Source organism: Littorina saxatilis, linkage group LG11 (genome assembly GCF_037325665.1).
Source record: "Littorina saxatilis isolate snail1 linkage group LG11, US_GU_Lsax_2.0, whole genome shotgun sequence".
Classification (NCBI taxonomy): Eukaryota; Metazoa; Mollusca; class Gastropoda; order Littorinimorpha; family Littorinidae; genus Littorina; species Littorina saxatilis.
In genome coordinates this window covers 3,800,360-3,825,827 of record NC_090255.1, presented here as the reverse complement: position 1 = coordinate 3,825,827, position 25,468 = coordinate 3,800,360, and the positions used below count along the sequence as shown (strand labels likewise).

The following is a 25,468-nucleotide window of genomic DNA, read 5'->3' as shown; positions in this document are numbered from 1 at the left end:
GAGAGAGAGAGAGAAAGAAAGAAAGGAGAGAGAGAAAGAAAGAAAGGAGAGAGAGAGAAAGGAGAGAGAGAGAAAGGAGAGAGAGAGAGAGAGAGAGAAAGGAGAGAGAGAGAAAGGAGAGAGAGAGAGAGAGAGAGAGAAGAGGAAGTGAGAGAGAGAAAGCGAGACATGTCGAGACAGTCAGTAAGGGAGAAAGAGAAAGTGCACACCTAGCTGTGTTCAATCTAAGATTAGAGTGTAATTTGCATTCATGGCAACACTGACATAGTCGATCGGATCCGCGCTATGTTAGAACTAGAAGCGATGATTGGCTAGAAGGGCTCACAGAGGTAGCAACCATGACGTCACTGTTTGCTTACAGCAGAGAGAGGGGGGAGGAGAATGAGGCGTTGGAGAGAAAGAAAGACAGACAGACAGACAGACAGACAGACAGACAGAGAAAGCGACAGCGAGAGAGATAATGTGTGTGTGTGTGTGTGTGCGTGTGTGAGAGAGAGAATGTCTGAATGAGAGAGAGAGAGAGAGAGAGAGAGAGAGAGAGAGAGAGAGAGAGAGAGAGAGAGAGAGAGAGAGAGAGAGAGAGAGAGAGACTTACGCTTCTTGGACATGGGCGGTTTACAGAATGATTCAAGTTTTCTACAAAAATCCAAACTAACTTAATACAAAAACCAAAAAAACATTTTGTGTACATAGCCCCCAGCAACCTTTGATACAGATCGAATACGTGTCTATTCAGCACATGTAAACCATAGAAAGTATACCTGCTCCTCGCGAAGACAGTTCGTCTCACCGTCTCAGAAAACACATTCATCAAACGTCATTTTGCATTTTGTTTGGCATGTATGGATCTTTGTTTGTTATGCAAACAAATTCGGCTGTGAGTTTGAGAGGACTGCCAGCACCAGAAGAAAGAATGCTAGGTTTGAATAAATCAATGCGTGGAGTTGGTGCGACGAATAGACAGCCTGGGTGCTCTCTGCGTGCACAAGTATGGAGAATTTTGTTTTTGATGAATTGATTATTTTTGTAAAAAAGCCCACTGATGGCTGTTAAAAAATTAATTCATGTAAAATACAAATCACCACAGCAAGATGTCAGGGCGTTAGTGCAAGGATGGTCTTATCCCATGTAAAATACAAATCACCACAGCAAGATGTCAGGGCGTTAGTGCAAGGATGGTCTTATCCCATGTAAAATACAAATCACCACAGCAAGATGTCAGGGCGTTAGTGCAAGGATGGTCTTATCCCATGTAAAATACAAATCACCACAGCAAGATGTCAGGGCGTTAGTGCAAGGATGGTCTTATCCCATGTAAAATACAAATCACCACAGCAAGATGTCAGGGCGTTAGTGCAAGGATGGTCTTATCCCATGTAAAATACAAATCACCACAGCAAGATGTCAGGGCGTTAGTGCAAGGATGGTCTTATCCCATGTAAAATACAAATCACCACAGCAAGATGTCAGGGCGTTAGTGCAAGGATGGTCTTATCCCATGTAAAATACAAATCACCACAGCAAGATGTCAGGGCGTTAGTGCAAGGATGGTCTTATCCCATGTAAAATACAAATCACCACAGCAAGATGTCAGGGCGTTAGTGCAAGGATGGTCTTATCCCATGTAAAATACAAATCACCACAGCAAGATGTCAGGGCGTTAGTGCAAGGATGCTCTTATCCCATGTAAAATACAAATCACCACAGCAAGATGTCAGGGCGTTAGTGCAAGGATGCTCTTATCCCATGTAAAATACAAATCACCACAGCAAGATGTCAGGGCGTTAGTGCAAGGATGCTCTTATCCCATGTAAAATACAAATCACCACAGCAAGATGTCAGGGCGTTAGTGCAAGGATGGTCTTATCCCATGTAAAATACAAATCACCACAGCGAGATGTCAGGGCGTTAGTGCAAGGATGCTCTTATCCCATGTAAAATACAAATCACCACAGCAAGATGTCAGGGCGTTAGTGCAAGGATGGTCTTATCCCATGTAAAATACAAATCACCACAGCAAGATGTCAGGGCGTTAGTGCAAGGATGGTCTTATCCCATGTAAAATACAAATCACCACAGCGAGATGTCAGGGCGTTAGTGCAAGGATGGTCTTATCCCATGTAAAATACAAATCACCACAGCAAGATGTCAGGGCGTTAGTGCAAGGATGGTCTTATCCCATGTAAAATACAAATCACCACAGCAAGATGTCAGGGCGTTAGTGCAAGGATGGTCTTATCCCATGTAAAATACAAATCACCACAGCAAGATGTCAGGGCGTTAGTGCAAGGATGGTCTTATCCCATGTAAAATACAAATCACCACAGCAAGATGTCAGGGCGTTAGTGCAAGGATGGTCTTATCCCATGTAAAATACAAATCACCACAGCAAGATGTCAGGGCGTTAGTGCAAGGATGGTCTTATCCCATGTAAAATACAAATCACCACAGCAAGATGTCAGGGCGTTAGTGCAAGGATGGTCTTATCCCATGTAAAATACAAATCACCACAGCAAGATGTCAGGGCGTTAGTGCAAGGATGCTCTTATCCCATGTAAAATACAAATCACCACAGCAAGATGTCAGGGCGTTAGTGCAAGGATGGTCTTATCCCATGTAAAATACAAATCACCACAGCAAGATGTCAGGGCGTTAGTGCAAGGATGCTCTTATCCCATGTAAAATACAAATCACCACAGCAAGATGTCAGGGCGTTAGTGCAAGGATGGTCTTATCCCATGTAAAATACAAATCACCACAGCAAGATGTCAGGGCGTTAGTGCAAGGATGGTCTTATCCCATGTAAAATACAAATCACCACAGCAAGATGTCAGGGCGTTAGTGCAAGGATGGTCTTATCCCATGTAAAATACAAATCACCACAGCAAGATGTCAGGGCGTTAGTGCAAGGATGGTCTTATCCCATGTAAAATACAAATCACCACAGCAAGATGTCAGGGCGTTAGTGCAAGGATGGTCTTATCCCATGTAAAATACAAATCACCACAGCAAGATGTCAGGGCGTTAGTGCAAGGATGCTCTTATCCCATGTAAAATACAAATCACCACAGCAAGATGTCAGGGCGTTAGTGCAAGGATGGTCTTATCCCATGTAAAATACAAATCACCACAGCAAGATGTCAGGGCGTTAGTGCAAGGATGGTCTTATCCCATGTAAAATACAAATCACCACAGCAAGATGTCAGGGCGTTAGTGCAAGGATGGTCTTATCCCATGTAAAATACAAATCACCACAGCAAGATGTCAGGGCGTTAGTGCAAGGATGGTCTTATCCCATGTAAAATACAAATCACCACAGCAAGATGTCAGGGCGTTAGTGCAAGGATGGTCTTATCCCATGTAAAATACAAATCACCACAGCAAGATGTCAGGGCGTTAGTGCAAGGATGGTCTTATCCCATGTAAAATACAAATCACCACAGCAAGATGTCAGGGCGTTAGTGCAAGGATGGTCTTATCCCATGTAAAATACAAATCACCACAGCAAGATGTCAGGGCGTTAGTGCAAGGATGCTCTTATCCCATGTAAAATACAAATCACCACAGCAAGATGTCAGGGCGTTAGTGCAAGGATGGTCTTATCCCATGTAAAATACAAATCACCACAGCAAGATGTCAGGGCGTTAGTGCAAGGATGGTCTTATCCCATGTAAAATACAAATCACCACAGCAAGATGTCAGGGCGTTAGTGCAAGGATGGTCTTATCCCATGTAAAATACAAATCACCACAGCAAGATGTCAGGGCGTTAGTGCAAGGATGGTCTTATCCCATGTAAAATACAAATCACCACAGCAAGATGTCAGGGCGTTAGTGCAAGGATGCTCTTATCCCATGTAAAATACAAATCACCACAGCAAGATGTCAGGGCGTTAGTGCAAGGATGGTCTTATCCCATGTAAAATACAAATCACCACAGCAAGATGTCAGGGCGTTAGTGCAAGGATGCTCTTATCCCATGTAAAATACAAATCACCACAGCAAGATGTCAGGGCGTTAGTGCAAGGATGGTCTTATCCCATGTAAAATACAAATCACCACAGCAAGATGTCAGGGCGTTAGTGCAAGGATGCTCTTATCCCATGTAAAATACAAATCACCACAGCAAGATGTCAGGGCGTTAGTGCAAGGATGGTCTTATCCCATGTAAAATACAAATCACCACAGCAAGATGTCAGGGCGTTAGTGCAAGGATGCTCTTATCCCATGTAAAATACAAATCACCACAGCAAGATGTCAGGGCGTTAGTGCAAGGATGGTCTTATCCCATGTAAAATACAAATCACCACAGCAAGATGTCAGGGCGTTAGTGCAAGGATGGTCTTATCCCATGTAAAATACAAATCACCACAGCAAGATGTCAGGGCGTTAGTGCAAGGATGGTCTTATCCCATGTAAAATACAAATCACCACAGCAAGATGTCAGGGCGTTAGTGCAAGGATGGTCTTATCCCATGTAAAATACAAATCACCACAGCAAGATGTCAGGGCGTTAGTGCAAGGATGGTCTTATCCCATGTAAAATACAAATCACCACAGCAAGATGTCAGGGCGTTAGTGCAAGGATGGTCTTATCCCATGTAAAATACAAATCACCACAGCAAGATGTCAGGGCGTTAGTGCAAGGATGGTCTTATCCCATGTAAAATACAAATCACCACAGCAAGATGTCAGGGCGTTAGTGCAAGGATGGTCTTATCCCATGTAAAATACAAATCACCACAGCAAGATGTCAGGGCGTTAGTGCAAGGATGGTCTTATCCCATGTAAAATACAAATCACCACAGCAAGATGTCATGGCGTTAGTGCAAGGATGGTCTTATCCCATGTAAAATACAAATCACCACAGCAAGATGTCAGGGCGTTAGTGCAAGGATGGTCTTATCCCATGTAAAATACAAATCACCACAGCAAGATGTCAGGGCGTTAGTGCAAGGATGGTCTTATCCCATGTAAAATACAAATCACCACAGCAAGATGTCAGGGCGTTAGTGCAAGGATGGTCTTATCCCATGTAAAATACAAATCACCACAGCAAGATGTCAGGGCGTTAGTGCAAGGATGGTCTTATCCCATGTAAAATACAAATCACCACAGCAAGATGTCAGGGCGTTAGTGCAAGGATGGTCTTATCCCATGTAAAATACAAATCACCACAGCAAGATGTCAGGGCGTTAGTGCAAGGATGGTCTTATCCCATGTAAAATACAAATCACCACAGCAAGATGTCAGGGCGTTAGTGCAAGGATGGTCTTATCCCATGTAAAATACAAATCACCACAGCAAGATGTCAGGGCGTTAGTGCAAGGATGGTCTTATCCCATGTAAAATACAAATCACCACAGCAAGATGTCAGGGCGTTAGTGCAAGGATGGTCTTATCCCATGTAAAATACAAATCACCACAGCAAGATGTCAGGGCGTTAGTGCAAGGATGGTCTTATCCCATGTAAAATACAAATCACCACAGCAAGATGTCAGGGCGTTAGTGCAAGGATGGTCTTATCCCATGTAAAATACAAATCACCACAGCAAGATGTCAGGGCGTTAGTGCAAGGATGGTCTTATCCCATGTAAAATACAAATCACCACAGCAAGATGTCAGGGCGTTAGTGCAAGGATGGTCTTATCCCATGTAAAATACAAATCACCACAGCAAGATGTCAGGGCGTTAGTGCAAGGATGGTCTTATCCCATGTAAAATACAAATCACCACAGCAAGATGTCAGGGCGTTAGTGCAAGGATGGTCTTATCCCATGTAAAATACAAATCACCACAGCAAGATGTCAGGGCGTTAGTGCAAGGATGCTCTTATCCCATGTAAAATACAAATCACCACAGCAAGATGTCAGGGCGTTAGTGCAAGGATGGTCTTATCCCATGTAAAATACAAATCACCACAGCAAGATGTCAGGGCGTTAGTGCAAGGATGGTCTTATCCCATGTAAAATACAAATCACCACAGCAAGATGTCAGGGCGTTAGTGCAAGGATGGTCTTATCCCATGTAAAATACAAATCACCACAGCAAGATGTCAGGGCGTTAGTGCAAGGATGGTCTTATCCCATGTAAAATACAAATCACCACAGCAAGATGTCAGGGCGTTAGTGCAAGGATGGTCTTATCCCATGTAAAATACAAATCACCACAGCAAGATGTCAGGGCGTTAGTGCAAGGATGGTCTTATCCCATGTAAAATACAAATCACCACAGCAAGATGTCAGGGCGTTAGTGCAAGGATGGTCTTATCCCATGTAAAATACAAATCACCACAGCAAGATGTCAGGGCGTTAGTGCAAGGATGGTCTTATCCCATGTAAAATACAAATCACCACAGCAAGATGTCAGGGCGTTAGTGCAAGGATGGTCTTATCCCATGTAAAATACAAATCACCACAGCAAGATGTCAGGGCGTTAGTGCAAGGATGGTCTTATCCCATGTAAAATACAAATCACCACAGCAAGATGTCAGGGCGTTAGTGCAAGGATGGTCTTATCCCATGTAAAATACAAATCACCACAGCAAGATGTCAGGGCGTTAGTGCAAGGATGGTCTTATCCCATGTAAAATACAAATCACCACAGCAAGATGTCAGGGCGTTAGTGCAAGGATGGTCTTATCCCATGTAAAATACAAATCACCACAGCAAGATGTCAGGGCGTTAGTGCAAGGATGGTCTTATCCCATGTAAAATACAAATCACCACAGCAAGATGTCAGGGCGTTAGTGCAAGGATGGTCTTATCCCATGTAAAATACAAATCACCACAGCAAGATGTCAGGGCGTTAGTGCAAGGATGGTCTTATCCCATGTAAAATACAAATCACCACAGCAAGATGTCAGGGCGTTAGTGCAAGGATGGTCTTATCCCATGTAAAATACAAATCACCACAGCAAGATGTCAGGGCGTTAGTGCAAGGATGGTCTTATCCCATGTAAAATACAAATCACCACAGCAAGATGTCAGGGCGTTAGTGCAAGGATGGTCTTATCCCATGTAAAATACAAATCACCACAGCAAGATGTTAGGGCGTTAGTGCAAGGATGGTCTTATCCCATGTAAAATACAAATCACCACAGCAAGATGTCAGGGCGTTAGTGCAAGGATGGTCTTATCCCATGTAAAATACAAATCACCACAGCAAGATGTCAGGGCGTTAGTGCAAGGATGGTCTTATCCCATGTAAAATACAAATCACCACAGCAAGATGTCAGGGCGTTAGTGCAAGGATGGTCTTATCCCATGTAAAATACAAATCACCACAGCAAGATGTCAGGGCGTTAGTGCAAGGATGGTCTTATCCCATGTAAAATACAAATCACCACAGCAAGATGTCAGGGCGTTAGTGCAAGGATGGTCTTATCCCATGTAAAATACAAATCACCACAGCAAGATGTCAGGGCGTTAGTGCAAGGATGGTCTTATCCCATGTAAAATACAAATCACCACAGCAAGATGTCAGGGCGTTAGTGCAAGGATGGTCTTATCCCATGTAAAATACAAATCACCACAGCAAGATGTCAGGGCGTTAGTGCAAGGATGGTCTTATCCCATGTAAAATACAAATCACCACAGCAAGATGTCAGGGCGTTAGTGCAAGGATGGTCTTATCCCATGTAAAATACAAATCACCACAGCAAGATGTCAGGGCGTTAGTGCAAGGATGGTCTTATCCCATGTAAAATACAAATCACCACAGCAAGATGTCAGGGCGTTAGTGCAAGGATGGTCTTATCCCATGTAAAATACAAATCACCACAGCAAGATGTCAGGGCGTTAGTGCAAGGATGGTCTTATCCCATGTAAAATACAAATCACCACAGCAAGATGTCAGGGCGTTAGTGCAAGGATGGTCTTATCCCATGTAAAATACAAATCACCACAGCAAGATGTCAGGGCGTTAGTGCAAGGATGGTCTTATCCCATGTAAAATACAAATCACCACAGCAAGATGTCAGGGCGTTAGTGCAAGGATGGTCTTATCCCATGTAAAATACAAATCACCACAGCAAGATGTCAGGGCGTTAGTGCAAGGATGGTCTTATCCCATGTAAAATACAAATCACCACAGCAAGATGTCAGGGCGTTAGTGCAAGGATGGTCTTATCCCATGTAAAATACAAATCACCACAGCAAGATGTCAGGGCGTTAGTGCAAGGATGGTCTTATCCCATGTAAAATACAAATCACCACAGCAAGATGTCAGGGCGTTAGTGCAAGGATGGTCTTATCCCATGTAAAATACAAATCACCACAGCAAGATGTCAGGGCGTTAGTGCAAGGATGGTCTTATCCCATGTAAAATACAAATCACCACAGCAAGATGTCAGGGCGTTAGTGCAAGGATGGTCTTATCCCATGTAAAATACAAATCACCACAGCAAGATGTCAGGGCGTTAGTGCAAGGATGGTCTTATCCCATGTAAAATACAAATCACCACAGCAAGATGTCAGGGCGTTAGTGCAAGGATGGTCTTATCCCATGTAAAATACAAATCACCACAGCAAGATGTCAGGGCGTTAGTGCAAGGATGGTCTTATCCCATGTAAAATACAAATCACCACAGCAAGATGTCAGGGCGTTAGTGCAAGGATGGTCTTATCCCATGTAAAATACAAATCACCACAGCAAGATGTCAGGGCGTTAGTGCAAGGATGGTCTTATCCCATGTAAAATACAAATCACCACAGCAAGATGTCAGGGCGTTAGTGCAAGGATGGTCTTATCCCATGTAAAATACAAATCACCACAGCAAGATGTCAGGGCGTTAGTGCAAGGATGGTCTTATCCCATGTAAAATACAAATCACCACAGCAAGATGTCAGGGCGTTAGTGCAAGGATGGTCTTATCCCATGTAAAATACAAATCACCACAGCAAGATGTCAGGGCGTTAGTGCAAGGATGGTCTTATCCCATGTAAAATACAAATCACCACAGCAAGATGTCAGGGCGTTAGTGCAAGGATGGTCTTATCCCATGTAAAATACAAATCACCACAGCAAGATGTCAGGGCGTTAGTGCAAGGATGGTCTTATCCCATGTAAAATACAAATCACCACAGCAAGATGTCAGGGCGTTAGTGCAAGGATGGTCTTATCCCATGTAAAATACAAATCACCACAGCAAGATGTCAGGGCGTTAGTGCAAGGATGCTCTTATCCCATGTAAAATACAAATCACCACAGCAAGATGTCAGGGCGTTAGTGCAAGGATGGTCTTATCCCATGTAAAATACAAATCACCACAGCAAGATGTCAGGGCGTTAGTGCAAGGATGGTCTTATCCCATGTAAAATACAAATCACCACAGCAAGATGTCAGGGCGTTAGTGCAAGGATGGTCTTATCCCATGTAAAATACAAATCACCACAGCAAGATGTCAGGGCGTTAGTGCAAGGATGGTCTTATCCCATGTAAAATACAAATCACCACAGCAAGATGTCAGGGCGTTAGTGCAAGGATGGTCTTATCCCATGTAAAATACAAATCACCACAGCAAGATGTCAGGGCGTTAGTGCAAGGATGGTCTTATCCCATGTAAAATACAAATCACCACAGCAAGATGTCAGGGCGTTAGTGCAAGGATGGTCTTATCCCATGTAAAATACAAATCACCACAGCAAGATGTCAGGGCGTTAGTGCAAGGATGGTCTTATCCCATGTAAAATACAAATCACCACAGCAAGATGTCAGGGCGTTAGTGCAAGGATGGTCTTATCCCATGTAAAATACAAATCACCACAGCAAGATGTCAGGGCGTTAGTGCAAGGATGGTCTTATCCCATGTAAAATACAAATCACCACAGCAAGATGTCAGGGCGTTAGTGCAAGGATGGTCTTATCCCATGTAAAATACAAATCACCACAGCAAGATGTCAGGGCGTTAGTGCAAGGATGGTCTTATCCCATGTAAAATACAAATCACCACAGCAAGATGTCAGGGCGTTAGTGCAAGGATGGTCTTATCCCATGTAAAATACAAATCACCACAGCAAGATGTCAGGGCGTTAGTGCAAGGATGGTCTTATCCCATGTAAAATACAAATCACCACAGCAAGATGTCAGGGCGTTAGTGCAAGGATGGTCTTATCCCATGTAAAATACAAATCACCACAGCAAGATGTCAGGGCGTTAGTGCAAGGATGGTCTTATCCCATGTAAAATACAAATCACCACAGCAAGATGTCAGGGCGTTAGTGCAAGGATGGTCTTATCCCATGTAAAATACAAATCACCACAGCAAGATGTCAGGGCGTTAGTGCAAGGATGGTCTTATCCCATGTAAAATACAAATCACCACAGCAAGATGTCAGGGCGTTAGTGCAAGGATGGTCTTATCCCATGTAAAATACAAATCACCACAGCAAGATGTCAGGGCGTTAGTGCAAGGATGGTCTTATCCCATGTAAAATACAAATCACCACAGCAAGATGTCAGGGCGTTAGTGCAAGGATGGTCTTATCCCATGTAAAATACAAATCACCACAGCAAGATGTCAGGGCGTTAGTGCAAGGATGGTCTTATCCCATGTAAAATACAAATCACCACAGCAAGATGTCAGGGCGTTAGTGCAAGGATGGTCTTATCCCATGTAAAATACAAATCACCACAGCAAGATGTCAGGGCGTTAGTGCAAGGATGGTCTTATCCCATGTAAAATACAAATCACCACAGCAAGATGTCAGGGCGTTAGTGCAAGGATGGTCTTATCCCATGTAAAATACAAATCACCACAGCAAGATGTCAGGGCGTTAGTGCAAGGATGGTCTTATCCCATGTAAAATACAAATCACCACAGCAAGATGTCAGGGCGTTAGTGCAAGGATGGTCTTATCCCATGTAAAATACAAATCACCACAGCAAGATGTCAGGGCGTTAGTGCAAGGATGGTCTTATCCCATGTAAAATACAAATCACCACAGCAAGATGTCAGGGCGTTAGTGCAAGGATGGTCTTATCCCATGTAAAATACAAATCACCACAGCAAGATGTCAGGGCGTTAGTGCAAGGATGGTCTTATCCCATGTAAAATACAAATCACCACAGCAAGATGTCAGGGCGTTAGTGCAAGGATGGTCTTATCCCATGTAAAATACAAATCACCACAGCAAGATGTCAGGGCGTTAGTGCAAGGATGGTCTTATCCCATGTAAAATACAAATCACCACAGCAAGATGTCAGGGCGTTAGTGCAAGGATGGTCTTATCCCATGTAAAATACAAATCACCACAGCAAGATGTCAGGGCGTTAGTGCAAGGATGGTCTTATCCCATGTAAAATACAAATCACCACAGCAAGATGTCAGGGCGTTAGTGCAAGGATGGTCTTATCCCATGTAAAATACAAATCACCACAGCAAGATGTCAGGGCGTTAGTGCAAGGATGGTCTTATCCCATGTAAAATACAAATCACCACAGCAAGATGTCAGGGCGTTAGTGCAAGGATGGTCTTATCCCATGTAAAATACAAATCACCACAGCAAGATGTCAGGGCGTTAGTGCAAGGATGGTCTTATCCCATGTAAAATACAAATCACCACAGCAAGATGTCAGGGCGTTAGTGCAAGGATGGTCTTATCCCATGTAAAATACAAATCACCACAGCAAGATGTCAGGGCGTTAGTGCAAGGATGGTCTTATCCCATGTAAAATACAAATCACCACAGCAAGATGTCAGGGCGTTAGTGCAAGGATGGTCTTATCCCATGTAAAATACAAATCACCACAGCAAGATGTCAGGGCGTTAGTGCAAGGATGGTCTTATCCCATGTAAAATACAAATCACCACAGCAAGATGTCAGGGCGTTAGTGCAAGGATGGTCTTATCCCATGTAAAATACAAATCACCACAGCAAGATGTCAGGGCGTTAGTGCAAGGATGGTCTTATCCCATGTAAAATACAAATCACCACAGCAAGATGTCAGGGCGTTAGTGCAAGGATGGTCTTATCCCATGTAAAATACAAATCACCACAGCAAGATGTCAGGGCGTTAGTGCAAGGATGGTCTTATCCCATGTAAAATACAAATCACCACAGCAAGATGTCAGGGCGTTAGTGCAAGGATGGTCTTATCCCATGTAAAATACAAATCACCACAGCAAGATGTCAGGGCGTTAGTGCAAGGATGGTCTTATCCCATGTAAAATACAAATCACCACAGCAAGATGTCAGGGCGTTAGTGCAAGGATGGTCTTATCCCATGTAAAATACAAATCACCACAGCAAGATGTCAGGGCGTTAGTGCAAGGATGGTCTTATCCCATGTAAAATACAAATCACCACAGCAAGATGTCAGGGCGTTAGTGCAAGGATGGTCTTATCCCATGTAAAATACAAATCACCACAGCAAGATGTCAGGGCGTTAGTGCAAGGATGGTCTTATCCCATGTAAAATACAAATCACCACAGCAAGATGTCAGGGCGTTAGTGCAAGGATGGTCTTATCCCATGTAAAATACAAATCACCACAGCAAGATGTCAGGGCGTTAGTGCAAGGATGGTCTTATCCCATGTAAAATACAAATCACCACAGCAAGATGTCAGGGCGTTAGTGCAAGGATGGTCTTATCCCATGTAAAATACAAATCACCACAGCAAGATGTCAGGGCGTTAGTGCAAGGATGCTCTTATCCCATGTAAAATACAAATCACCACAGCAAGATGTCAGGGCGTTAGTGCAAGGATGGTCTTATCCCATGTAAAATACAAATCACCACAGCAAGATGTCAGGGCGTTAGTGCAAGGATGGTCTTATCCCATGTAAAATACAAATCACCACAGCAAGATGTCAGGGCGTTAGTGCAAGGATGGTCTTATCCCATGTAAAATACAAATCACCACAGCAAGATGTCAGGGCGTTAGTGCAAGGATGGTCTTATCCCATGTAAAATACAAATCACCACAGCAAGATGTCAGGGCGTTAGTGCAAGGATGGTCTTATCCCATGTAAAATACAAATCACCACAGCAAGATGTCAGGGCGTTAGTGCAAGGATGGTCTTATCCCATGTAAAATACAAATCACCACAGCAAGATGTCAGGGCGTTAGTGCAAGGATGGTCTTATCCCATGTAAAATACAAATCACCACAGCAAGATGTCAGGGCGTTAGTGCAAGGATGGTCTTATCCCATGTAAAATACAAATCACCACAGCAAGATGTCAGGGCGTTAGTGCAAGGATGGTCTTATCCCATGTAAAATACAAATCACCACAGCAAGATGTCAGGGCGTTAGTGCAAGGATGGTCTTATCCCATGTAAAATACAAATCACCACAGCAAGATGTCAGGGCGTTAGTGCAAGGATGCTCTTATCCCATGTAAAATACAAATCACCACAGCAAGATGTCAGGGCGTTAGTGCAAGGATGGTCTTATCCCATGTAAAATACAAATCACCACAGCAAGATGTCAGGGCGTTAGTGCAAGGATGGTCTTATCCCATGTAAAATACAAATCACCACAGCAAGATGTCAGGGCGTTAGTGCAAGGATGGTCTTATCCCATGTAAAATACAAATCACCACAGCAAGATGTCAGGGCGTTAGTGCAAGGATGCTCTTTTCACATGCAAAAGCCTCGCCAGAACTGAGAGGGTCAGCCGAATTGTATTAACGAGACATCCCCCGAAATCGGCGTATGGCTGCCTGAATGGCGGGGTCACGGTCATACGCCTACACGTACAAATCCACTCGTGCTAAAAACATAATAACAATAATAATAAAACATTCTTTTATAGCGCTGTTCACCGCAGAATGGCAGTCTCATGGCGCTTTACATTAGACATTAAAATTTAACATTTTACATAAAAAGTTTTCTCGTAAGAAATAACATACAAGCATTAAAAACAATTCATAGACAACGACCACTTATAGTTATATAAAATAATCTAGAAAAATTGTTTTTAAAAAGATGGAAAAAAACCATGAGTGAACGTGGGAGTCTAAGCCCATGAACGAAGAAAAAGAAGAAGAAGTATTAACGAGAAAGACTATGCAAAGCATGATGATGATTTTTTGTGTGGATATTTTGTTGTGTCTTTCGTTCTCGTTTTGTATTTGTTTTCGTTTTCGGTATTGACACAGATTGTGTTCGATAATTCAAACTAAGTTTTCCTTGCTAGTTTTCTCCTTTTCTTTTTTTTTTTTTTAATTTTTTTTAATTTTTTTTAATATATATATTTTTGTTGATTTTTTTTGGTCTCATCTCTTTCTTCAAAAAATGTGTCGCATTGATCATAATCCGCCATGAAATTTCAGGAATGTTTATGTGAGCACTTACCATAAGTTTTCAACTTGTTGTGCTCCTTCTTAATGATGTTGTTATATTATCATGTGTCTGTTTACGAATAAAATACTGTTTAAAGGAAAGCATGAAGAGGAGTTCCACTTGGATAAAAACAAGAAATCTTCCCCCTGGCAGCTTCCAACGTGTTATGGAATGTAAACTGAAATTGATGTCAATATGTCAATATTGTGACCCTCCACCACGAAATGAGTCGCATGTCACCTCGCGCGGTTCTGCGCTAGGCTTAATATAAGTCCGGGGAGTGCCTGGTAAGAGTGTGTGTGTCACCTTAGTCACAGGTTTATAACTCAAACAGTTTTCGCTCTTTTCTAAAACGGTTTTCACCACTGGATAGAGCATAAAAAACTCTTAAGGAAAATGTAAAAATATGAAAATCATGCAAAGGTGACATGCGACTCATTCCGTGGTGGAAGGTCACATATGCACAATTAGTGCAGAAAAGAAGTCATGGCTGAAGACGCGTGGATTGTCTCTGAAGGTCCGACGGAAAAGCCAAAACCAACTATTGTGGTTTACATGTATGATGGCTAACACTTGAAGGAACGCGTCTTTCATTGCCCGATGTGTTTGTTGGTCTTGACTTTACAAACCAAATAGGACTTTGAGGAGACATTTTCAACCATTAAACTAAAAATGTAACGAAATAAGTAAAGTAGATAATCAAACAACCAACGAACCTGCTTAAGGCTGGATCTCGAAGGTGTGTGTGTGTGTGTGTGTGTGTGTGTGTGTGTGTGTGTGTGTGTGTGTGTGTGTGTATGTGTGTGTGTGTGGGGGGGGGCGGGTAGGAGGGAGGTTCTGCTTCTTGGAAGCCCCCCCCCCCTTCCCTGTCCTTGCCCAGAAAATGTACCTTTTTCAAGGAGAGATGGTCCGACTTTTACCTGAAGTTTCTTCATTCATGTGCTTCAGTAAACAATGCCCAAAGTCGCAGAAATTGCCACTTTGTTTGAAGCGCGCCCCCCCCTCCCCCTCCCATAAAAGAGGTTTAGCCATGCTGATGGCTCAAACAGCAAAGGAATAACTTCATCGATGTTTCACGTGGCTCAAAATAAAGAAGAACTTTTTTGCAATGTATGAAACAGTGCAGCACTGTCGATGGATTATAAATGTGACCCTCCACGACGGTATGAGTCGCATGTCACCTTTGCATGATTTTCATATTTTTACATTTTCCTAAAGAGCTTTTTATGCTCTATCCAGTGGTGAAAACCGTTTTAGAAAAGAGCAAAAACTGTTTGAGTTATAAGCCTGTGACTAAGGTGACCCTCACACTGTTACCAGACACTCCCCGGACTTATATTAAGCCCAGCGCAGAACCGCGCGAGGTGACATGCGACTCATTTCGTGGTGGAGGGTCACATATTTCCAGCAAGTTTAATCTCCTAACTTGCCGAACCACTTCGTGTTCGAGTTATGTCATCAAACAGTGATGAGGACATCGAGTGGGCACGTGACCGGTTTGGGCCAATCAAAACTTTTGCTGTGACACAGCTATTATATCGATGCTAGACCATCAGTGCAAACACAGCAGAAACTGCCTCCAAGAATAGGACGACAGTGTGTTTGCTTGTGTGTTGGAGTGAGGGTAGTGCGAAGTGGGTTTGAGCGTGTGTTCGTGATTCCAGGCTGTCATTTTGGTCAGAAGTAAGTCGAAAACTGTTTCAGTGTTCGTTCGATTGTTTATTTGCCCTTGAGTTTTTTTGTTTGGTGTTGTTATTTTGTCCCTTTTTCATTTTCTTTGACTACTTCTGCTGCTGCTCTTGTTCCATCTGTTGTTATTGTTGTTGTTGCTGCTGCTGAGCCGCTGTTGGTGTTGTCGTTGTTGTTGTTGTTGTTGCTGTTGTTGTTGAAGTTGATGATGATTTTGTTTTTGGTGGTGGTGGTGCTACATTTGCAGCCACTGATTCAATTGTTGTTGCTACTGCTGCTGTTGTTGTTCTTCTTATTGTTGCTACTGTGTTTTGTGTGTCTAAAACAACTTAATAAATTATGCTTCACATGTTGTTGTTGGAGTACGACTGGGTGTGTTAGCATATTCTGATGATAAGCACGCACGTACGTTGAACGTGTAAAAATATCTTATTTCGGGACTGTTTGCAATCTATCAATACTTAAGCTTGCCTTTAATCATTTCCAAAAACAAAGAGACTGCCAACGTTCCAAAATTCAGAATAAAAAAACAAGAAAGGTACGTTGTTGGAACGTTTGTTATTGACAAAACAATACATTCACAGCTATATCGAGCCAAGGGTATTTAAAGTGCACAGACAAACAAAGAGTAACGAGAACTTAGCTTGATCCAATGTTTCGGCCGCTTGTTGGGAAAGTCCCAAGCGAATGAATGACTTTCAAAGCTGAAAGTTGTGCCGTCCCCGATGTGTCCCTGTGGAGAAGCAGAGCAGGACACCCACCACATCCTACAAGACTGCGGGAACTTCCAGTAAGTTGTTGAGAAGGAAGATGTGGCCGGAGCTGACTCCCATCCAGGATAAGCTGTACGGCACGGCGGCGTCCCTGCAGATGACCACTACATTTCTCAACTGGACTGGTCTCCACGTGTAGCGGCAACAAGAAGAAGAAGAAGAAGAAGAAGAAGAAGAAGAAGAAGAAGAAGAAGAAGAAGAAGAAGAAGAAGAAGAAGAAGAAGAAGAAGAAGAAGAAAAAGAAGAATGACATCGACATATGGCCCTGACATGTAATAATATGATTTGAGCGCAATTTTCTTCAGCGTCTGCTGACACAAACAAAGCAACACCTTGATCCATTGCAATATTAAGAATTGTTTTAATTTATTCTGAATTTTGGAACGTTGGCAGTCTCTTTGTTTTTGGATTTGATTAAAGGCAAGCTTATAAATTTATATAAGCGAATAATTATATTCATATCGTTTGATATTTGTGAATGTATTGTTTTGTCAATAACAAACGTTCCCACAACCTACCTTTCTTGTTCCGTCGCGATATAACCTTGAATGGTTGAAAACGACGTTAAACACCAAATAAAGAAAGACAGAAAGAACCTTTTTTGTTTTTACATTTAGTCAAGTTATGACTAAATGTTTTAACATAGAGGGGGGAATCGAGACGAGGGTCGTGGTGTCTGTGTGTGTGTGTGTGTGTGTGTGTGTGTGTGTGTGTGTGTGTGTGTGTGTGTGTGTGTGTGTGTGGTGTATGTGTGTGTGTGTATGTGTGTGTGTGTGTGTGCGTGCGTGCGTGTAGAGCGATTCAGACCAAACTACTGGACAGATCTTTATGACATTTGACATGAGAGTTCCTGGGTATGATATCCCCATACTTTTTTTTCATTTTTTTGGATAAATGTCTTTGATGACGTCATATCCGGCTTTTCGTGAAAGTTGAGGCGGCACTGTCACGCCCTCATTTTTTAACCAAATTGGTTGAAATTTTGGTCAAGTAATTTTCGACAAAGCCCGGACTTCGGTATTGCATTTCAGTTTGGTGGCTTAAAATTTAATTAATGACTTTGGTCATTAAAAATCTGAAAATTGTAAAAAACATTTTTTTTTTATAAAACTATCCAAATTTACGTTCATCTTATTTTCCGTCATTTTCTGATTCCAAAAACATATAAATATGTTATATTTGGATTAAAAACAAGCTCTGAAAATTAAATATAGAAAAATTATCATCAAAATTAAATTGTCCAAATCAATTTAAAAACACTTTCATCTTATTCCTTGTCGGTTCCTGATTCCAAAAAACATATAGATATGATATGTTTGGATTAAAACACGCTCAGAAAGTTAAAACGAAGAGAGGTACAGAAAATCGTGCTATCCTTCTCAGCGCAACTACTACCCCGCTCTTCTTGTCAATTTCACTGTCTTAGCCATGTGCGGTGGACTGACGATGCTACGAGTAGGCCCTATACGGTCTTGCTGCGTTGCATTGCGTTCAGTTTCATTCTGTGAGTTCGACAGCTACTTGACTAAATGTTGTATTTTCGCCTTACGCGACTTGTTTATGTCTTATTCTTGCCTTTAATCATTACAGTACAGATGTTGTGCAAGAGGGAGAGTGTTGCGTCCTAGATCTCAGAACTTCTGTTTTGCTTGTATGCAAATTGCGACGGGTCAAGGCGTTGCTTCGTTTGTGTCAGCAGACGCTGAAGAACAATGCGCTCATATCATTTTATTACATGTCAGGGCCATAATTATGTCGATAATTATTTAGGGTGCTGGGGCTTCTGTTCGTTGGGATAGGGGTAATGGTGAATTCTTCCACAGACTGGGTACGGTACACTGTTTCAGAGATAGGGTAAGCGAAGTGCTCAAAACACAATACAGCTGGAATGCACATGATTTCAGGATCATTCCAGAAACATGTATCCGTCCCAATGGTTTTTGTGACCTGCAGTCTTAAGAAAAAAGAATACACCTTCTTATCCACCTGACAGTCCACACTGGCTTCACTTCCCTTTTTCCTCAACATTGACATTACAGCACAGAGCTCCTCTTGCAACCCGTCCTTCTCAAAGCGATATTAAAACTCATTTACCTGACTGGAACAGCCTGATATATGCCTCTTTTGATCTAGCGTTTGCACTCTGAGCAATTCAAAGGCTAATTCTTTGTCTTGAACACCTAACAGCCAAAGCCAGAACGGATTTCAAAGGGATCTCTCAAGCCCTCCCTCCCCGAGCTTCCTCCCCTCTCTTCCCCACCGGGTATGAAAAGCGATCGCGGTCCTCCAATCGCACTTGGCACATTCTAGTCATCAGGAAGTACACAGCGTTAGTGTCTACAAATATTGCCCTTAGTTACCTGGTGTTTGCTCGTCTTCACCAGCGCTATATAAATGCGAGATCAATTTTTGTGAAGATCAATTTGTGTGAAGATCAATTTTTGTGACGATCAACTTTTGTCCTGGAACTAGGGGCCTACATCACCCAAGGAGCACTTGAGCAAAATCGCAAGCACGCACGGTGGCACACACGCATGCAAGGACGCACGCATGGACGCAAACATGCACGTACAGACTCACGTACTCACATACATACAAACACCATACACACACACACCTACACGCATACACACGTGCACACACACACACACAAACACATAAACACACACACACACACACACACACACGCACACACACGAATACACACACACACACGTACACATACACACACGCACACACGCATACACATACACACACGCACACACAAACACACACACACACACACACACACACACGCATACACGCACACACACGCACACATACACACACACATACACACCCCACACACACACACGCATACCCGCACACACACGCACACATACACACACACACACACACACACGCACATTTTAATTTTGCCTTAAACAATCCTTTTATTCATTAACCTGTTCATCCATCTATCCACTCATTTCTATTTCTGCTTGATAATGAGTTCACCTTCAACAGTATATTTTCACCAAAGCTCTGACTGATTACTTATGTTGTAACTATTCTTCTGATTTCAGTAATCGTGACGTATGGACACAGATAAGGTTAGTAATTTACAGCCATCGACTTTCAGTAATTAAAGGTAGGCCCTACATTACTTGTGTTAAAGCGTGTGTGGATATGACATGACAGTAGCATTGAGGATGTAGGCAACCACAGGGAAACTTTCAAAAGAAGATTCAGAACATCCTTGCTTGTTCGTTTCTGTATTTGTTTGTCTGTTCCTTTGTTCATGTGCTTGTGTATTTGCTTTTTTTTATGTGTTTGTTTGTTTACTGGTTTGTCTGTGTGTTTGTTTGTTTACTGGTTTGTTTGTGTGTTTGTTTGTTTACTGGTTTGTTTGTGTGTTTGTTTGTTTACTGGTTTGTTTGTGTGTTTGTTTGTTTACTGGTTTGTCTGTGTGTTTGTTTGTTTACTGGTTTGTTTGTGTGTTTGTTTGTTTACTGGTTTGTTTGTGTGTTTGTTTGTTTACTGGTTTGTCTGTGTGTTTGTTTGTTTACTGGTTTGTCTGTGTGTTTGTTTGTTTACTGGTTTGTTTGTGTGTCTGTTTGTTTATCTACCTCCTTGTTTATTTCCTAGTTGTTTGTTTTGATTGTTTGTTTGTTTAGTAATTGAAGTAGGTCGTAGACAATGCACGCCCATAACTCTAAGCTTGAATGTCACAAAACATTGTCATTAGTTCTACATTTTATTTTTGTATTTTGCAAAATGATGATTGAGTGAAAAGTGTTTAAATCTATGTTGAAAAAAAAGAAGCAAAATAACAACAATACTCTGCAATGGTGCGATCACAGGTATTTCCTCAACCGGAGGTGAACTATGGGTATGGCCAGCAGCCCATATTGCAGCAGCCCAGTTCACATCAAACCACGGTGGTGGTCAACCAACAGACCGTCAACAACACCCAGAGAGCCTGGACACAGAGTCTGTGTGGCTGCTGCGACGACTGTGGGATCTGTGAGTCATTCTGACCCCCCCCACACACACACACAGAAAAAAAGAAGAAAAAAAGAAAAGGAGAAAACATATACACCGAAAACACACACACACACACACACACACACACACACACACACACACACACACACACACACACACACACACACACACACACGCATACGTGACATACACGTACATACACACACACACACACACACACACATGTACATACACACACACATACACGCATGCACACACACACACACACACACACACACACACACACACACACACACACACACACACCACCTCAACAGCAAAAACAACAACAGCAACAACAACAACAACAACAACAACAACAAACAATCAACCCGAAATCAAAAATATCAAAACAGAGCAGACAACAACAACAACACCAACACCAACACCAACAACAACAACAACAACAACAACAACAACAACAACAACAACAACAACAACAACAACAACAACAACAAACAATCACACGAAATCAAAAATGCTAAAACCGAGCAGACAAAATTCCGAGTAATGCTGCCGACATAATTATTTTCATCAAGGAATAGAGATTCGGCATTGCAAGTACCTTTGGTCTCCAAAATAGTATTGCTGTCTGAATTTAGTTCAGAAATGTAGGCCTAGCTTTGATTATACTGTTAGTCACTTTAGCTTAACGTCATTGGTTCTATGATTTCATAATATTTAAGTCACGGGATTATACTTTTAATGATTGAAAGACATGCAAAAGAAATGTTTGCCTGAATTCTATTCAGAATTATACACTCGATCGTTGTATAATCTGCAAGTATTTTTGGCTTCCAAAAAGATGTTGCTGGCTCAATTTTTATTCAGAATGGTCGCTTTATTTGCATGACCTGTAAGTCACTTTGGTTTCTCAAAAGATGGCCTCTACATGTAGTATGGCTGCCCCAACTCAGTCAACTATATTGGGGGTGAATTAGAAGAGTTGATATAATTACTCGTGACGTGTTAACCCTGTGTATAACACAACAATTATTTTTTATTCAATGACGTCATTTTGATGACGTACTTTTCAGGTTTGTGCGTCACATTCTGTGGGCCGTGCGCGGCGTGCCAGCTTGCTCAGCACATGGGAGAGTTTCTGTGTCTGGCGTGCTGTGTGCCCAACTGGATGACTGCTGCTCGCACCAAAGTCAGGATGCAACGTAACATTCAGGTATGCGTTCGGAAATAACTGGGATTTGTATTGGTTGTAAAAGAGTGAAAAGCCTCGCTTCAAGTGAGACAAACAATCCACACGTGTTCCATGTCCACGTGTTCCATGTCCACGTGTTCCATGTCCACGTGTTTTAGACACACCCCTCGCGAGTGACTGCATGGTCCGTGCATTGTTTATCTCACTAAAAGCAGGCCGGGATATTCATTTTTTTCACAACCCCTACAAACCCGACAGAGTTATTTCCTGAATTTGTCATTTCAATTCTATTTAAATCAATTTATTTCAATTCAAACTCATTCAATTCAATTCAAATTAATACCGTTTTATTGTCTGAATGCATAGTATTAAGCAATTTGTCTGTTGGCTCGTATACACAAATATTACACCACGTAAGATCACAGTCTTCCCATGGGAGTCACAAGCTCGAAACATGTAACACATCATACAAATAAAAACAAACAAGTAAGGTATGCTGTTGGAACGTTTTATTTATAAGTCAAATTATTATTCTTAAATTAGTATCTATTCAGATCAATTCAATTCAATACAATTCTATTTTCTGAATGCGGATTCAACTACCGGTTGAATATTTAAACGTTCAATATTTAAACGGTTGAATTGTTCATCTCAATAAAAATAAGGGTATTCACTCTTTCACCCAACAAATTAATTGTATAAATCAATCGTTCCAATTACACACCTTTCTTGAATCTTAAACAAAATGAGACAGAGCGTTGTTAAGATATCAAATAACCCAAGGGAAGTAATCGCTCTTTATGTATACGACATGTACGTGTAATGGAGTATAAGCTGGTTCGTGTGTTTGACTGTGTACGTAAGTGTTAGTTGGAGTGCCTTGGAGAATGATGAGCATATGAGCTTGCGGCGATCATCCTTTTTTGTTCATTTCAATGCTGGTTATTCTCTCATGTGCCAAGAAAAAGGTTCCGTACAACTCTCGCTTACTCCATTACACATGTCGTATGCATAAAGAGCGATTGCTTCCCTGGTTATTTGCTACCTTTCTTGGTTTTTTATTCTGAATTTTTGAACGTTGGCATTCTATTTGTTTTCTTGGATTTGAACTTGCAGGGTTCCATCTGTGACGACTGCTGTGTGACCACGTGCTGCTCGTACTGCGCCATGTGTCAACTTTGGCGCGAGGTCAAGGTCGCCAGACAGAACGGCGAAATGTAGCTACAATGACGTCATTCCCTGGTGACGTCATCTTGTTTTGACGTCATGGAAGCGATGCCCAATCAGGAGACCAACCTTTCGCGTTTAAAATTTTTTTGTTAGAACTTGCCGTAAGAATTAATCGTCTGCCAAGTGATATTTGTGAACTGTGATTAATGAAATTTAGAATGTCTTTATACACTATTAAATCTCCATGGTCGATCCAATTACATCATTATTATGAATAAAAATCACTGACGACGACGGCGACGACGACGGCGACGACGACGACGACGACGACAACGACGACGAAGACGATGAGGAGTGAATAAGGTAAGGCAAGGTACATTTTATTAAAACGAAAACTGACGAGCCTGTTCAGCGCGGTAGGGGTTTCGCTGTGCTGCATAGCACGCTTTTCTGTACCTCTCTTCGTTTTAACTTTCTGAGCGTGTTGTTAATCCAAACATATCATATCTATATGTTTTTGGAATCAGGAACCGACAAGGAATAAGATGAATTTGTTTTTAAATCCATTTCGGAAATTTAATTTTCAGAGCTTGTTTTTAATCCAAATATAACATACTTATATGTTTTTGAAATCAGGAAATGATGTAGAATAAGATGAACGTAAATTTGGATCGTTTCATATTAAAACAAAAATATTACAATTTTCAGATTTTTTATGACCAAAGTCATTAATTAATTTTTAATCCACCAAGCTGAAATGCAATACCGAAGTCCGGCCTTCGTCGAAGATTGCTTTACAAAAATTTCAATCAATTTGATTGAAAAATGGGGGTGTGACAGTGCCACATCAACTTTTACAAAAAGCCGGATATGACGTCATCAAAAGTATTTATCGAAAAAATGAAAAAAATATCATTCCCAGGAACTCTCATGTCAAATTTCATAAAGATCGGTCCAGTAGTTCGGTCTGAATCGCTCTACACACACACACACACACGCACAGACAGACAGACAGACAGACAGACAGACACACACACACACACACACACACACCACGACCCTCGTCTCGATTCCCCCTCTATGTTAAAACATTTAGTCAAAACTTGACTAAATGTAAAAAGGATTGGAAGGGAGGCAACTTTCTTCGTACCGTCTCACTTGAACTCCTGATCCAGATTAGCTCCTTTGAACACATTATACAAGTCCTATTTCTGGCCTTAACAATACTGCATGCTACCCCTACTTAACGACTTTCAAAATGTTAGTTCGGTAATAATAATGAGCCGTCGCAATTTGTAGTTGGATCACACATAGAGTACAGTAAAATGCACTTTTAGGCCACAAGAGGCGAAGCCTTCAAGGCTCACGTAAGAAATCGACAAACAGTAACACAAACTCAATCACTCCGTCACACATACACACACACACACACACACACACACACACACACACACACACACACACACACACACACACACACACACACACACACACAGTAAGCATAGGTGAAACTGTGCAAGAAAGCGAGACACTAGATCTGCCAACTAGTCTCGGCCCGCTCACAATAACAATGACCGAGACGTTCAGTAATTCCTTTGCGTGACGTCTAACCCTCTTACGTCATAATGTGACGTCTTCAAATAGTTTCTATCACACACGTCAAACACTTTTGACCGAGACTGACGTAATCTTCTTATGCGAGCTTTATCCATAGACTCGGAAATGTTAAAGTTTCGATCACACACACACACACACACACACGCACGCACAGACAGACAAAGTTTATCATCGCATAGGCTACACTTACGTGAGCCAAAAAGGTGTGGTTACGGTAACATAGCCAAAAAAATAGGGTAGGTAGGTAGGCAATCACTTTTTTTTTTTTTAACTTTTTTTTCTAATGTGTACAAATTAAACCTACTTGACAGGGAAATAAGTGTGCGACTCGGGCGCTTTCGCTTTCATTGCGTTTTTTGCACTCGTTTTTTTGTTTTTTGTTTTTTTTGTTTTGACAAATGTAATAAAAAGTTATAGGATCGGCCCCTAAAAATAGGGTAGGTCGGGTTACTGTAACCACACCTATTTTTTTTTTAGGCCTTAGTGGGGTTTTTTTGTGGCGAATTTAATCTTGAATATTAAATCCAAGGTTGTTGGTGTGTAATTGTCCCTTCAACCAACATAGCTATGCTGGAAATCCAAGGGAAATGCCTGATGCTGTAGTTTAGACGCAACTGAAATGATAAAGTCGAACATGTTTACATTAGTAACGTCTTCTGCGTTGGATTCTATTAAGGCGCGCTTTTCAATTGACATTATAGACCGGTGTAACACGAAATTCTTACTCCACGAAATATTTACTCCGGAG

The 25,468-nt window shown here is 41.8% G+C and overlaps 1 protein-coding gene across 4 annotated transcripts; it reads left to right on the top strand.

Annotated features, from left to right (window-relative positions):
- Window positions 1-915: 915 nt before the first annotated feature.
- Window positions 916-25,260, top strand: LOC138979449 (cornifelin homolog). Of its 4 annotated transcripts, none has more exons than XM_070352175.1 (5): window positions 916-988; window positions 19,817-19,843; window positions 20,594-20,756; window positions 21,815-21,954; window positions 23,050-25,260. In XM_070352175.1, the coding sequence occupies exons 2-5, from the start codon at window positions 19,829-19,831 to the stop codon at window positions 23,152-23,154; spliced, it is 423 nt and encodes a 140-aa protein (XP_070208276.1). In that variant the 5' UTR covers window positions 916-988; window positions 19,817-19,828; the 3' UTR covers window positions 23,155-25,260. The 4 variants fall into 4 exon arrangements, with proteins under 4 accessions (XP_070208276.1, XP_070208277.1, XP_070208275.1 ...); XM_070352176.1 differs by lacking the exon at window positions 916-988 and adding an exon at window positions 15,833-15,965; XM_070352174.1 differs by lacking the exon at window positions 916-988 and adding an exon at window positions 15,836-15,972.
- Window positions 25,261-25,468: the final 208 nt, after the last annotated feature.

Excerpts from the sequence above, each read along its gene's own strand:
- LOC138979449 (XM_070352175.1), top strand. Across the intron at positions 20,757-21,814 it reads CTGCGACGACTGTGGGATCT|GTTTGTGCGTCACATTCTGT; the intron begins GTGAGTCATTCT and ends CGTACTTTTCAG. Across the intron at positions 21,955-23,049 it reads GGATGCAACGTAACATTCAG|GGTTCCATCTGTGACGACTG; the intron begins GTATGCGTTCGG and ends TTGAACTTGCAG.